Here is a 16,921-nt window from a genome sequence, read left to right as displayed (position 1 = left end):
TCCACTCTTTAACTCTCACTGTGGTTGTAAACTGAGTTTGTTAGAGGTTAAACAGTGGAGCTGTGTGTCCTTTTCCTCTGGGTTTTCTACCATTTTTACACCATACTGAAGGAAAACAGATGACCTTCGTGTGGTAGAGACAGAGCTACTAGAAAAAAACACTAATGTTCACTTTAAGGTGGACTGTAAAGGAAATCTGCAGAGTCACAGAATTTTACCTTCTTATTTTGCAGGGTTTTCCTGTATTTCTGAAGTAAAAGTCTGAGGAAAATTACAAAAAGGAAAATGTGAATTTACTCCTGTAATGTTAACCTTAATGTCGCCCTGCAGGTCAAACTGACCCGTTTTAAAGTGTGGAGAAAACTTCCACATTTTCAACATGTTTGGGAAATTTTTGAACATTTTTTGGTGGGAAAAAAAAGTATTCACATAAAAATCAGCCAAAATCCGGCAAATCCGGATTGTGGTTTATTTTTTCTGAATGTTCTTAAAGAAAAGTTTAGAACTTAATTTATATGTAATCACAGTTTTAGGTTTTTTTTTTGGAAGATTTGTATAAATTTTTTTGAAAATATTTACAATTTATATATTATTTTTATTATTTTTTTAGTATTCTTATTTTTTTAAGTTTTTATTTCTTGCCAAATTTGGGGATATTTTTTTAAAACAAAAACTTTTAAGGAATTTTTTTGGAAATTTCTACCTGAAGATTTTGCTAATTTTTATACATTTGGGGAATTTTTTTCTGAATTTTTAATTTTTTGTCAGACAAGTGAACAATATTTTTTGGTGCCTGTAAATGAGGACAACAGGAGGATTAAACAACATTAAAAACTTGTAACTGTGAATAATAATAGCATATAAAACTGTTTAATCCAAGTTTACTGTACTGGTATAAATACATTTCTAAAATTAGATACAGTTTGAAAATGAACAGAGAAAGGACTGTTGGATTTGTTTGATCTGCTGTTTGTGTGAACTCACCTGTCGGCCGTTTACAGCTGATCCACTGATTGGTGGAAGGCGTGTTTGATGCTCAGATCTGTTATCAGCTGGAGGTCGTTGTAGAGGCACTGGGGGTTCACACAGGGAGGACAAAACCTGGACTGTTGATGTGTTTTATACATAGATCAGCTCATATGTACATTTATTTTTGGAGAACCTACTATGGGATAAAAACTGTACAAGACATGCAGAAAACTCTAATTTAAAGACAGTTAAAGGACACATCAGAGAAAAACTACATTTCACAAAAAGTAGAGGAATTAATAATGAAAACGACCTAAAATGCCGCTCAAGAAAGCTTTGGTTTTGCCATTTTGTCTGTTTTGTCATTTTGTGTCTAATTTTCGTCATTAAATATTACATTTTAAGGCTTAGATTTGATTTATTTTCATTACAGAACCAAACACTGTGGTAGCAATAGTTATAGACAAATTGTTTTTACAGTTTCTGACTCTGATAAATAGTGTCGTTTTGTTGTTTCTTTAAACATAGTCGGTCTTTTAAACTCACCAACAGGATTCAGAGGTTAAGAATCTGAGAGCCTATTACCTTGAAAACATGAAACAGAAACTGAATTTTGAGGTTATAAGGGTTCAAAACAAGTCTAAACAATCTGCTTCTCTTAACTGCTTGTGACAAACGGTTTCACTTTTCAGCAGAAACTTCAAAACCACAGTCGGTTGTTTCAGTTGTCGTCTTTCAGGTTTGGTTTTCCAACTGAAACAATCAACAGTGGGAGAGTTTCCCACAGAACTGTGGCAGCGTTGAGTGGATGAAGGATGGTCCTGCTGTCTTGGTCGCTCTGTCACCAGATCATAAAAAGACAAACCCAGCATCAGCTGCCTGGCAGAGCGAATAAAGAGAAGTGTCTGGATCTGAAACAAGCTGGGACACATCAGAGCGTTTCCACACAGTTTCAACAACACTTCTGTAGATGTTGCCACACAGAAACTGCCAAGAAAACCCTGCAATAAAAAAGAGCCACCTCAAAGCCTCATTCAGACAGTCGAGCAGAAGACCAGCTTTTATTTTAGGATGTTTAGAATGGAGACTTTTGAAAACCTGGCGTTGCTTTCACTCTTCACTGGTTTCTTTGTGGTTATTTTGTCTAAATTTGTGGCTATATTGTGGTCATTTTGTGTCTCTCTGTGGTTATTCTGTGTCTCTTTGTGGTCATATTGTGTTTCTTTATAGTTGTTTTCTAGTCATTTTGTGTCTATTTGTGGTCATTTTGTGTCTCTCTGTGGTTATTCTGTGTCTCTTTGTGGTCATATTGTGTTTCTTTATAGTTGTTTTCTAGTCATTTTGTGTCTATTTGTGGTCATTTTGTGTCTGTGATCAATTTGTGCATCTTTGTGGTCATTTTGTGTTTCTTTATATTTGTTTTGTGGTCATTTTGTGTCTCTGTGATCATTTTGTGTCTCTTTGTGGTCATTTTGTGTTTCTTTATAGTTGTTTTCTAGTCATTTTGTGTCTCTTTGTGGTCATTTTGTGTCTGATCATTTTGTGTATCTCTGTGGTCATTTTGTGTCTCTTTGGGGTATTTTTGTGTCTCTTGCCTCTTGTGCCTCTGACTAAACAATACATAAGACAAGTCTAAGTCTTGCAGTACACTGTTCTTAGTGCTACATAGTTTGTGTTAAAAACATCAACATATGGAAACATTGTATTTTATTCATTTTAACAAAGAATCAGTTATGGGTTCAAAGTGAAAATCGATGCATTCCTCGTAGAAGCAATCCGACCTCCAGAACACACAGATAATACCGCCCACACTCCTCCACTGCTGCTGAGTCCAGCTGAGCAGTCATTTCTTGTCTTCACTGGTTTCTTTGTGCCGACTTTGTTCATTGTGACATCCAGCTGCTGCCGCCGGCACCGGCGGACACCGAAGCTGAGGCTCGTGTGGTTCGGTCGGCTGCATGTGTGGATTTGTAAAGTTATGGCCGGGCGTCGGATCGAATAAACAGCATTTCCGACACGCCGAGGCCCACAGTGGGCCAGCCGAGCGTGATAAACATCAGCGGAAGACGGGAAGACGTGAACGACGGTGACGGACAGATTGGAAGATGGAAGGCGACGGGGTGAACAGTCAAAGTATTGTTTGCTGCCCAGCGAGCACAAAGTGAACACACTGGAAACCCTGCAGCACCATCAGAGTGATCTGTCTCCTGGTTCAGCTCAACAGCGGCCAACAGGAAGCACGATTCTGAAGTCTTTAATACCAATGAGACAGGTTTTACTAAATAAAGGAGTCAGATGGACGGTGGAAGAGGCTTTTATTCAAAGATAAAACTTAAATCCAGAGCAGCTGAAGTGCCCCCCCCCATCTGAATTTTACCCTCAAACTGTAATTATCTCCAGAATTCCAGGTCCTTGAAGTCCATAAAGGAGAGCATCCCCTGGAGAAAGTTCTAGAGTAGACCTACCGACAACTAGAGAAAGTTCCAGAGTAGACCTACCGACACCTGGAGAAAGTTCCAGAGCAGACCTACCGACAACTGGAGAAAGTTCTAGAGTAGACCTACCGACAACTGGAGAAAGCTCTAGAGTAGACCTACCGACAACCGGAGAAAGTTCTAGAGTAGACCTACCGACAGCTGGAGAAAGCTCTAGAGTAGACCTACCGACAACCGGAGAAAGTTCTAGAGTAGACCTACCGACAGCTAGAGAAAGCTCTAGAGTAGACCTACCGACAACTGGAGAAAGTTCTAGAGTAGACCTACCGACAGCTGGAGAAAGTTCTAGAGTAGACCTACCGACAACCGGAGAAAGTTCTAGAGTAGACCTACCGACAACCGGAGAAAGTTCTAGAGTAGACCTACCGACAGCTGGAGAAAGCTCTAGAGTAGACCTACCGACAACCGGAGAAAGTTCTAGAGTAGACCTACCGACAGCTGGAGAAAGCTCTAGAGTAGACCTACCGACAACTGGAGAAAGTTCTAGAGTAGACTTACCGACAACTGGAGAAAGTTCTAGAGTAGACCTACCGACAGCTGGAGAAAGTTCTAGAGTAGACTTACCGACAACTGGAGAAAGTTCTAGAGTAGACTTACTGACAACTGTCCAGTTAATCTGAACAATTCTGAGTAATTTTGGACAAGTTTTAATGTGATTTTGGATGACTTTCCTGTCATTTGGAACAAGTGTTTATAACAATTTTTGAATAAATCTGTCTAAAGTTGGAAACAGCTTTAAAAAGTGCATTCTGGGTAAACTTTAAGGCTCATATCAGCGTGTTGAACAAGTTGCTCCTTTTATTATCTTGGGACAATGATAGGAGCATTTTTACCTCCAGAAGAAACCAGAATTATCTGCAGACAGGATTCACTCTGTGGTTTAACAAGATAGAAGGAAAAGAACCTGATTTAGTATTTAATTATGGCACCAGGCTGGATGTAAAACTGATCTGGTGTCAGGTTTTTCAGTCTGTTTGAACCCTGACAGGTTGCTGTTTCGTTGTTTTAGTAATTAGATCCTCAGCTGTGGTGTTTCTGAGGCGTTCAGCTGCGTTTCTGTCGGGTTTGTGTTTGTGGTCGGCAACAGCTGCGAGGCTCCGGTCGGACGGCTTCAGGAATGGCAGGAATCTTCTCCAAACATTCCTGGAGGCCGAACACTTTCACCTCAGGAAACCACGCCAGACGCTGAAATGACAACTCTTCAGGAATGATGTGGTTCAACGATGAAACGATGCCGTGAGGTTGAGAGAGTCCTTAAGTAGGATAAAAACCAACAGGAAAGTCAGATGTGTCTTTACGTTGGTCTGCATGATGTCTTCGTTTCTGCAGGAACCAGACTTGGCCAGAGTTCAGGCATCCCATAATAACCGTGGGGCTCAGGGTGGGGACATTACTCCTAAAAGCCAAACATTTGTAAATCTCTGGAGCCTGTGGTGGCCGCTCAGAAACATGATGCACAATGTTGACCTCAGAGTTTCTCAATTCTTATAAAATATCTAATAAATAATAAATTCACGACTGATTCAGCTGTGAAACATTCAGGGAGTTTTCAGGTTGAACTGCAGGCAGTGTTTCCACAGAGAGACTGACAGGAAAATCTAAGCTACTGGATGAATAAAATAAATGCAGCATGGCTCAGAAACAGTGAACAGAGGAGCACGTTGTTGGAAATACATTCAGCATGGTGAAACATCTTTCTACTGTTATATCTATAATATATGGAGACAACACAGCCACAAAGAGACACAAAATGACAAATTAAGACACAATACACCCAAATAAATGGCACATAGTGAACACACAGAGATAAAACTGTCTATAAGATGCATGAAATGACCAAAATGAGACACAAAACATCAAAAATAAGACACAAAATGACAAAAATGAGACATAAAATGACAAAAACGAGATAAAATTAAGAAAATAAGACACAAAATGGCAAAAGTGAGACACAAAATGGCAAAAATGAGACACAAAATGACAAAAATTAGATACAAAATGACAAAAATTAGATACAAAAGTAAAAAATATGCAGTGATACCACAAGAAACGCACAACAAATGGCTCAGAAAGAGTGAACAGAGGATCAGGTTGTTGAAGATACATTCAGCATGGTGAAACATCTTTCTACAGATGAATAGTTCAGTATTTACAGCCACATTTATTCCGGTGTTGCTACCTGACCTCCATGTGAGCTGACAGAAGGTGTTTCCTCCTCAGTTTACTGTCTGATCTCCACTGACCTCTCAGTAACCTGAGAGTGAACTTCATCATCATCACACCTGAGGAGAAGTGGAGCAGAAACACTGACAGTTCCTCTGGATAGTTTTCACTCGGTGTAACATGAGGAGACGTCACGCTTCTCCTGCATCTCAGCACTGACTCATTCCAACAGCATGAGCTAAAAAAATATAAATAAAACTACAAAAAATAGTGTGTTTGTGTAACTCAGCAGCCATTTATTGTGTCTGCTCCACATTTTGCTGTTTATGTTGAATGTTGGAATGGACTTTAACATCTGGGTGTCGACGTGAACCAAAGCCTGATCCTTTGTTTACGTCTGCTGTCACGCAGGTGTTAGAAAGGGAGAGCAAAATTTACCTCTGGATGCTAAAGATGTAAATTTTGAATAGTTTGCTTCTTCAGTTATCGGCTGCATTATCAATCAGTAATCAATCATTTGCCAATCGTAGCACAGTTTATCATCAACTGACTCATGGTCTGGAACACAAAGTCAGCTTCATTGTATACACGGGGGTCGAGACTTACGTTAGGAATTCCATTCCTACGGCACGGATTTGTAACTGAATGAGACACAAAATGGCAAAAATGAGACACAATTTAAAAAACGGAGACACAAAATGACAAAAACGAGACATGACAAAAATGAGACAAAATGGTAAAGGCAAGACAAAATTAAGAAAATTAGACAAATTGCAAAATAAGACACAAAATGAGAAAATCAAAAATGGCAAAATGAAACCCAATTACAAAACGGAGACACACAATGATAAAAATGAGACCCAAAATGACAAAAAGTTAACACGATTTTTGCCGAAAGTCGGAACTCACATATGTACCTATGTCACTCACCTGAGCTAACATATCAGTCACTGCCATCAGAAGAGTCTGACTTAGGGTAAAAAGTCAGTGAATGCAGCACTCCAAGGTGGTGTACAACCAGAGAATGGAAACAAAACTGTATTCCTCCACTCCACTCGCCAACCTGTTCCCGCACTAAATTTAACATCGCAAACGCCGTATGTCGGAATGATGGAACAAGGCTTTCTAAATAGATTCATGGGAGATGGAGACGTAACCACGAAACGCTGTAGGTCGAGGACATTGAAAACCAAGGACCTGCTGTATCAGCCTTTAGAACATTGCTACAACCAAGCCGAGTTCGGAGGTCATTAACCATCTCAGAAGTCTTTGTCATGGTGCCCACTGCTAGCTAAACCCCCACAATGCTCTCTCTATTTTTGATTAATGGATATATGACTGTGCACCCATTTGCTTCTCTGATAGATTATAAAATGTATGAGAAAACATTATTAATCCAGAAGTTATTTTTAGGCAAGTTACTAGTCAGGGATATCCGGATCTGTTTTAAAAAAACATCAGAATTGGGGGCCAAACATTTTTACTGTGACTGGTATCATGAACCTAAACCTGATCTATGCAAATTGCTTGACTTGGATTGTTTTTAATAACTTTAATGTACTTGAAGTGTGTATTATTGGGGGAAATGGTGTCAGATTAGGACTCAGTATCTGAAGATATTAAATACCGAATAACTGAGAAAGGATATGGAGCAGAAAACTTGATGAAGACGTCTCTGATGATGTGTTTTTTTGTGTTTTCAGATGTTTTGTTGGTATTCTTTGAGTTTCCAGGCAGCATCCATTCCCAGAACTGACTTGATTAACCATAAAGTTCTGACTTTCCTCCATCCCTCCTTTCTTTTCCTCACCGTCCCTCCCAGTGTGTTGTAAACCTCATCAGTGAGCTCCAGGAGCAGATGTGCAGGTTTCAGGAGGAGATCAGCTCTCGCATCCAGGAGAAACGGGCCCTGGAGGAGGCCCAGCAGGCAGAGCCCCGAGCCCAGGGCCGAGGCCCTCAGGTTGGGTCGACCGGCTCCGAGCTCGGCTCGACCGGTTCTGACGCCCAGAACCAGAGTGGAGGAAAGACTGTTCACGTAGGGAGACTTGATGGATGAACTTACCCTCCTCCTCCTCCCCATCATTCCTTCTCCTCTTCTCTCCTCCCTTCTAACCAGAACACACCACCCGGTATTTGGAATCCTCCACCGAATCAAACTAACCTCCTCTCTTTAGTGTGTCTGGATGCAGGATGTTGGCTTCTGGTTCTTGCAGAGGTTTCGGTTGGTTTCTCCAGATGCTTCCATACGTTTGAGGAGTTACTGAAAACCTTGAAAACAGCAGCAGGAATCCTTCTTTGTTTAACTCCTCAAGTACTGGAAACATCTGGAACGTAGAGTAGCTCCTTCTAAATCGGGGTTTGGACCAGAATTTGTGTTTCTTTCATTTGATTTGAGGTGGTTTGCTTGCATGACGGTGGTTCCTTCATTTACTAACAAACGCTGGCGGGCTTTGTCCTGCTCTGACCAGGTGTTTGGTGACAAGTTTCCCTCAGACGGCAGCAGATGGTTGATAACTGCACGCTGTGGGTCTGTTCAGGAGCTGTTTCCTGTATTAACCACTGTGCTGTGCAGCTCTGGAGACCTTCATAACTGCACTGAATGTCCACCTTGTGTCTGAACCCCTTTATGTGTTGGCATGACCCAGAAACGTCGACAAACTTCCCGTTGATTCTCACATTTCCGGGAAACTTCCAGCAAAATTTCATAGAGTTAGACTCTGGAATCTGGATTTAAACGGACTCATAGGTGCTGTGTTTTGTGTTCCTGTTGTCTTTCGGCAGGATTTGCTTGAAGAAGTGAAGCAGCTGAAGAACAAAGTGGAGGAACTGGAGGGAGAGAAGAGCCAGTATGAGAGGAAACTCAGAGCTACGAAGGTACTTAGTTAAACCGTCTGTAAGCTGACATGGAAGTACACAAGTCATACGATATGTTTTATCAAGAACAGCTGCCGAAAAAGAAACAGATTCAGTTTGCATTAGTGTTACATATCCAACTGGTATGGATGGAAAAATCAGTTCATTCTTCATCTGCGATAACTTTGCTGTATTTAATGAAGCGTTCGAAAAGCTGCAGACTTTGAGAAGTTTTGATTTGCTTTCTATTGACAAAGTCCAAACAGTATAAAGTTCTTTATTCTCCTGAAATCCTGTCCTGTGTCCGCCCACTGTGCCAAACACATGGACAGCATTATTAATCAACTCAATCCCAGTTTGTCTGAAATCCATGAGCTCTGACTGGAGGTCATTAGAGACCACATTAGTCTTTGTCATGGTGCCCCATTGCTGCTAAACTCCCACAATGCTCTCTGCTTTAACATGAACTGTAGTCTGAGCGACGCCTCCTCTGGTCTCTACAGTATTAAACAGGAAGAGTCTCCACCTGGTGGAACAACCAGGTACTACAGCTGGTCTATAGTACATTTTGGATGCATACATGATATTTTTGGATTGATTTTAATCACTTTAATGTGCTTCAGCTGTGTTTTATTGAGGAAAATGTCATCCCCTTGTGACTCAGCAACAGCAGATGCACATCCAATTTACAATCTGATCAGTATCGGCACAAACCTGATTCTTTGTTCCACCTGTTGTCACACAGGTGTCATAAAGGGAAAACACAATTTGAATTAAGATGCTAGAGTTGTCAATTTGTAATATTTTCTCAACTACTAATGACCCATGTTATTAATCAAGTCAATCCCAGTCATTAACTACCACATAAGTCTTTGTCATGGTGCCCATCGATAGCTAAATTCCCACAATGCCCTCTGCCTGTAGTGGTCGCTATATTAAACAATGGGAAGTACTAGAACCAGGTAGTATAACTAATCTGCAACATATTTTAGATGCAGAAACACAATTTCTGGATTGACTTTAATAACATTAATGTACTTGAGATATGTTTTATCGAGGAAAATGATATCAATTTGGGAATCCATAGCAGCAGATGCTAAATATTCCGTTATCTGGATCTGACTGGGGACAAACACCTGAAGAGTCTGGCTGTGAAAGTGTACCCAGACTAATTTCTTCTGCTAACAGCTTGTCTAATAATGTGAAGGCGGTCATTGCTTTCTCTGTGCTCACGCTGCTTCCTTCCTCTCCCTCCTCCTTCTATTAACCCTCTCTGCTTCCCTCTTCCTCCTTCATCCTCTGCTTCCTCCAGCTCTCCATCTCTTACTCTCTCCATGTTTGTTACCAGTCGCTCATGACTCAGCTGTCCAGCCTCAAACTGACCGTGGATCAAACTCAGCTGGAGAAGCAGCAGTGGGAGGAGCGCTGGCGGAGCGCACAGGTGCCTCCACGTCCTCTTCCACTTCCTGTTCCTCTTATTTCTACTTCCTGTTCCTCTTATTTCTATTTCCTGTTCCTCTTATTTCTACTTCCTGTTCCTCTTATTCCACTTCCTGTTCCTCTTCCTCACCTCCCTGTGTTCGTTTTTATGATTTTCCTGCAGCGCTGCTTCCTTCTCTTATTCCCCTTCCACTTCCTGTTCCCCTTCATCTATTTCTTGTTCCTCTTATTCCACTTCCTGTTCCTCTTCCTCACCCCCGTGTTCATGTCTCTGATTTTTCTGCAGTTGAGCTTCCATCTCTTCTTCCTTTTCTTCCTCCACTTTCTCTCCACTTCCTGTTCCTCTTATTCTACTTCATGCTTGTCTTATTCTAGTTTCTGTCCCTCTTCATCTGTTTCTGGTTTCTCTTATTCCACTTCCTATTCCTTTTCTTCTTCTTCCTGTGTCTCTTCTTTTTCTTCATGTTCATCTTATTCTACTTTCTGTTCCTCTTCTTCCACTACTTGCTCCTCTTCTTCTACTTCCTGTTCCTCTTCTTTTTCTTCATGTCCGTCTTATTGTACTTTCTGTTCCTCTTGATCTATTTCCTATTCTTCTTATTCCACTTCCTGTTCCTCTTCTTCCACTACTTGCTCCTCTTCTTTTACTTCCTGTTCCTCTTCCTCATCATCCATTGCCTCCTTGTGTTCGTTTCTATGATTTTCCTGCAGCTCTTCTTCCTCTTCTTCTTCTTCCGAACGTCCTCATTCATCGGCTTGCTGCTTTTGTTTTCCTTGATCCTGGTTGTTGTAGTTTTTTGTTGTCAGAAAACTCAGTAAAACTTCCAGATTTAGATGAAAGAAGTTTGTGCATCGACGTGCAGAAGCAGAAAAAGGAGAATCCATCATTTCCTGTCTGTCTCTTTCCATTTCTGTCTTTTCTTTGTGAGTGTTTGCATGGATGCTGTAGGTCTGTGTGGTTGTAACGTCAGTTGTGTGTCTTCTTGGAGGTTTAACAGACTTTCTAGCTGCTGTCTTTCATTTGTACGTCATTTCTTTCTCTCTGTAGCGTTAGAAACTGTCCAACTCTAATCAGAAGGTATAAAAACAGCTTTATGAAGAACAAACATGAATCAGTTTCAGCTGCTGAACTGTTTTTCTGCAGCTTCTCTTCCGTTTTCAGCATCTGTTGTCATTTTTTTTGTTTGTTTTATTGGCAAGCAGCTGAGCAGGTGTTAATCTGAACACAGCTGTTCACATCTGTCACCTTTTATTTCTGCTCTTTTAATCTGAAACTCAAAGAAAAATAAAAAACAGACGGAGGAGAATAAACTGCAGCTGTTAAACATCCATGAACCATTTATTTTATGATATTCTTTGTGTTTGATCTGTTAGCAGAAAGACTTTCGAACATTAATAAAATACTTTTACTGTAAAACTGTACTTCCTGTCAAATTTTACTGTCACATGCTGTAAAAGAACAAATTATCATTTAGAAAAGTACAGATTTTTTTAATCCCAGCATAATCACTAAGTTTTGCATTTTCACTTCTTAATAAACAATTTTTCTTTCAAATATTTGCAAATATCTGGAAAACAAGGGATTTTTCTGATTTAAATTAATTAAATACATATAATTTTACTGTCAAACATTAAAGAAAAGACTATTATCTGCAGTTTTGGCCTTTTGTGGATTTTCATATTTTTTTTAAATTAACGAATTTGACTAGATTTTATCTGCAATTTAACCAAGCAGGGATTTTTGTTGTTGCTTTTGTTTCTATTTCTGTTTTAAATTCTTTGATATAAACACATTTTTCACACATTTTTTTTACTGTGATTTTACTCAATTTTATCTGTGAGCTAACAAAATAGAGAAAATTTGTTAAATAACAGGATTTTTCTTTCAAATAATGACAAATATCTGTAAAATTATTATTGAAATAGCTAAATAAAATTGTTAAATAAAATTATTGTTAATGAATTTATCAAATAAAGTAGTTAATTTCAATTATAAAATAGTTCATATTTAGTTAAAAACAGTTGAATTAATTAAACATGCATAATTTTACTGCCAAATATAAAAAAAAATACAATTACAGTTCTCTGTTTCTTTAAATCATTTAAATTAATGCCTTTGCTATGATTTTACTAGATATTGTCTGTAATTTAATCAAACTGTGTTTTTTTGGACTTTTTAAGAAAACATTTTTAATTCTTTAATATAAAGAACATTTCTTTCAAAAATTTGATTTTATTCACACCCTTTTTTCAGTGATTTTATCCAAACTGGGCAAATCTGCACAATAACAGATAATAATTAGTTATTATTATTATTATTATTACAGTTAAAAAAACACCTTTTCTTTTAATTAATTTCTCCGCTCCGTCTCCTCAAACCTGTGGCCCTCGCTGACCTTTCAGACCATCTCTCTTCTCAGATTTCTCTTTTTCTGCATCTTCAGGCTGAAATCTCGGAGCTGCAGCAGCTTTTATCCTCCAAAGATGCAGAGATCGAGTGTCTGCAGACGCAGCTTTTGGCCAGAGGGGGCAGCAGCAGTGATGACGCAGAGCGAGGTAACCGGCCAATCACAGCGCGGCAACACCTCTAGCCGCTCACCTTTGACCCGTGGTTACCGTAGCGACTAATAACCCATGTTTCTTCTGTTTCCTGTTTGCCTCACCGCCGCCCTCTGCTGTAGAGGAGCTGTATATCAAGCAGCTCATTAACAAATGTAAGAACAAACGATGCTGCTGGCTTCAGTTTACAACCAAAATGTAGTTTTCTGTTCTGAGTTTTTGCTCAAACGTGACACTAAAAAAACACCAGCGACCTCTTTGTGTCCTGATCTGGTGTTTTGGTTTGAAACTGAACCTTCAGCGTTCGTCCAACGTCCTTTCAGATCGTTTTCTGTACAAACCTGCAGGGATTTGTGCCGCTTAAATAATAATAATAATAATTCTTGTTGTGTGTGTTTGTTTGTTTGTTTGTTTTGATTTTTACAGGTCACATGTACAGTAACACTTTGTGATTTTTACTAGTTATCTGTAATTTAAAAAATAAGAAAAATATATAAAATGACAGTTTAAAAAGATCATTCCTATTTACAAACCTTCAAAGACATAAATGTTGTTTTAAATAACTAGAAATATTTGTAAAATAAAAATATTTTATGTTGAAAATAGTTGAATTTATTGGTAAAAAAACAAATTTTTATTCTTTAAAATACAGATTTCTGACTATTTGCCCTTTTTTTCTTTTTTAGAGGTCATGTAAATTTTTATGAGATATAATTTAACAAAATAAGAAAAATAAGTAAAATAATTATCTACAAACCTTTACGTATGTAATTGTTCTTTGAAATAATGGCAAATATCTGTAAAATAAAATATTTTCTGTTTAAAAAATACTGTAATTTAATGGTCAAAACCTGTATGAACAAAAGTACAAATGACTATTTGTTAAAATGTAGCTTTTTCATTTAGGGATTATTTAAATTTGGCTGTGGGTCAGCGTGTAAATTAATGCTTTTCATGAGTAGTTTTACTAGATATTATTTGAAATTTGACAAAATAGGAAAAATTTATGAAATAACTACAATTAAAACCTGTTTTTAAAAAAAAACAACATAATGCATTTCAAAAGCATTGTTTTATTATCACACCTGATAAATTCTACAAATGAATGAATTCCAGCTCATTCCAGAGTTTGTGTCGTTCTACTGAACAGGAAACTGGTTAAAGTTTGTGTTTTAAAGGATGTTGGATGAAATCTGGTGCAGCTTTGTGTGTTTTTCTTCAGTTTGTGTGTCTGCAGAGTGTCCAGGTGTTGTTGTTGTTGTTTGCTGTCGTTGTTTGTTTGTTCCGCCTGTTTATTCGTGTTTACCGGTCATCGTGTTGTTTCCTCAGGACTGACGAGCGTAAAGATCAGATTTAACTTCCTGTTTTTCTCCGTTAGATCAGGAATACCAGCGGCTGAAGGTCGGGATGGAAACTCTGCTGGCGTCAAACGATGAAAAGGTGAATTTAGTTCATTTTAAACACACGACTTTAATCATTTAAATTTCTACTTGAATACAGAAAGAATTGTCAAATTTCCAATAGTCCTTGAATTAACGAAGTTTGATTTACAGTTTGTCCGGAAAATTAACCAAATCTGACCTGACACCTGGAATCAAATTTTATTAAAAAACTCAATAAAAAGACTGATTTGGACCAAAACCTGCTGATGATGCAAGTAAACAAAGTCCTGCATTTAAATTAGTCACAAATGAGTAAAACGAGACATAAATGAGAAAAAAATAGACAAAATGAGAAACATGAGTAAAAAAGAGAGGAAAAAATAAGAAATTAGACAAACTGAGGAAAAACTGGAAACAAAATGAGAAAAAGTAATAAAATGAGAAATCTGACAAAAATAGATAAAATGAGAAAACAAGAACACAAAATGAAAAAACAGGGCACAAATTGTGAAAAATTGCATTAAATGAGAGAAACAAGACACAAAATATCTAAAAGAGGAGCAAAATAACCAAAAGGAGATGCAAAATGAGAAAACTAAGACGAAAACTGAAGCAAAATGAAAAACTGAGAAACAAAATGTGAAAAACAAGATGAAAAATGAGAAAAACAAGACAAAACCACTGAAACAAAGCACACAATACAAAAACAAGATGCAAAATGAGACAAATAAAATGGAATGAGAAAAAAGACAAAAAATTAGACAAAATGAGAAAAAACGGGAAACAATGAGAAAATTTAGATAAAATGATAAAAATGAGAAAAGCAAAAATAAGTAAAATGAGACAAAATCAGAAACGAGATGTAAAACATTCAATACAAAAAGCAAAATAATGAAAACAATACAAAATGAGAAAAATAAAAGGAACTGTTTGGGCAAAATGAAGAAAAATTGGAAAGAAAATGAGAAAAATTAGAGAAATACAAGAGGAAATGAGAAAATAAAACAAAATGAGAAAAAAAGACAAAAAATTGAAATAATCAGACAAAAACAAGACAAATGAGACAATAAGAAAAATAATACAAAATGAAACAAACAAGACGAGACATATTACGAAAATGAGACAAAATGAGGAAAAATGGGAAACAAAATAAGAAAAACTAGATAAAATTTATAAAATATTTAACAAACTAAGAGCAAGGCCAAAAAAAGAGAAAAATTTTAAAAATTAAAAACATGAAAAAATTAGACAAAATGAGAAAAAACAAGACCAAAAAATTAGAAAAATTAGCAAAACGAGACAAAACATGAGAAAAATTAGACAAAATGAGAAAAAAAGAAACAAAATGAAACACACAGGACAACAAAATAATTAGAAGAAAATGACAAAATGACAAAAGTGAGACAGAAAAATGAGTGAGGATTTTTTTCTGATTTATATCTTTGTCGTATTGCAGTGAAAAATGAGATGGGAGCAAAGAAAAATGTCCAAAACTGATGCATAGTGAGAAGATTTTTAGACATTTGTTAGAAATCCGTCTTTAGCTGTCGTGTTTTTGACAATAGGATCGCCGGATCGAGGAGCTGACCATCCTGCTGGGTCAGTACAGGAAGATGAGGGAGATGATGGTGCTAACTCAGGGTAAATAATCATCTTCTAACCAGATTTTAAAGAGCAAATGAAAGCTCTCTGTGATGTTTTATTCTTTCTGCTGTTCCAGGAAGCAGTGAAGAAGAACTGAGTAGTTTGAAGCTCAGAGCGATCACACACAAAGCTCATTCAGACATCCTCAGATCAGAGGTGAGGCTTCGTCTCATCCTCATTTATTCATGTTCATCCACACATGATCTCTGATGGTTTATCTCTTTATAGATGTCATCCAGAGGATCTTCTCCTCTGATGCTCTCCTCGTCTCCTTATCAGAGAGATCTGGACTCCAGGTACGAATGTCTACAGGAACTTTGTTATATTTAAAGATCAGCTTTCACTTCATCTCCAGTGATTTTATTAATGTTCAGAGTTCTATGTTGAGACGTAAACATTCCCAGTCTGAAGGTAGAACTCTGATCGTTGATAAAGTTACTGGAGATGACGAACCAGATGTTCTGAGGAGGTTCTGGTCTGTTTTTAATCATCTTAGGATTAACTTTGAGTTCCGTTTCCTGCAGTTTCCAGAACTCTATGGACACGTCGTTGGTTTCAGCTGGAGATATGAGTTTCTTTAATGGATCCTGGTGAGTTATGATTCGTCTCATTCAGAGATTTAGCGTGTTTCCTCGTTAATGACTCGATGATTCAGGTCGTTTTCTTCTCCCAGGCACCAGCGCCGGCTGATGTCCAGCAGCCTTGAAGAGCTGCAGAGTGGATCTTTACGAAAGGTCTGACTAACCCTTAATTCTCGTCCAGTTAATCAACTAAATCATCTAATCCGAGCCACTACTTCTGCTTCATAGTAGACTAACTGAGCAGTGATGTTCTGTTGACCGATGCTAACATGCTAACTCTTGGTTTATGTGTTGGTCTCTCCTGTCTGTCGGCTTTAGGCTGTAGAGTTCCAGCCAGTTGAAACTGAATCAGACGTAGTTTCAGAGGTACTGATCTCCATGAAGCTACACACCGAGTCTGTCCATGCATAAAAACTGCACACTTCATATTTACACATTGTTTTTATGTAACTTCTGTGGGAAAAAAACTTATGCAATCAAAAACTTCATCAAATCAAAAGCCTGGTTAGATTTGTTGATTAAAGTTGGTCTTGTGCAGCGCCACTCTGCTCCCAGCGCTCCAGCAACACTCCCTGGATTCCTCATATTTAAACAGGTCTGGAGAAAAAACATGGAGATATAGAAATATCTACAGTATGTGGAGACAAAATGAGGACAAAATGGCAAAAACGAGACACAAAATGGAAAAAATGAGACGTAAACAAGACAAAAATGAGACACAACCCAGACAAAAATTTTCTAAAATGAGACACAAAATGACAAAAATGACAAAAACGAGACACAAAATGACAAAAATGAGACACAAAATGGCAGAAATGAGATGCAAACGAGACAA

At 37.9% G+C, this 16,921-nt stretch overlaps 1 protein-coding gene across 1 annotated transcript in view; it reads left to right on the top strand.

Annotated features, from left to right (window-relative positions):
* ppfibp2b (PPFIA binding protein 2b) overlaps positions 1–16,921 on the top strand; it is a 108,545-nt gene that overhangs the window by 67,781 nt on the left and 23,843 nt on the right. The window contains 10 exon segments of the mRNA XM_051952775.1: positions 7,450–7,656; positions 8,409–8,501; positions 12,365–12,476; positions 13,858–13,919; positions 15,427–15,502; positions 15,582–15,661; positions 15,734–15,801; positions 16,030–16,095; positions 16,179–16,239; positions 16,405–16,452. Coding sequence (XP_051808735.1) covers positions 7,450–7,656; positions 8,409–8,501; positions 12,365–12,476; positions 13,858–13,919; positions 15,427–15,502; positions 15,582–15,661; positions 15,734–15,801; positions 16,030–16,095; positions 16,179–16,239; positions 16,405–16,452 — 873 coding nt within the window.

Source organism: Acanthochromis polyacanthus, chromosome 8 (genome assembly GCF_021347895.1).
Source record: "Acanthochromis polyacanthus isolate Apoly-LR-REF ecotype Palm Island chromosome 8, KAUST_Apoly_ChrSc, whole genome shotgun sequence".
Lineage (NCBI taxonomy): Eukaryota > Metazoa > Chordata > Actinopteri > Pomacentridae > Acanthochromis > Acanthochromis polyacanthus.
The sequence above is the reverse complement of the archived record's forward strand: the minus strand, read 5'-3'. Positions and strand labels throughout refer to the sequence as shown.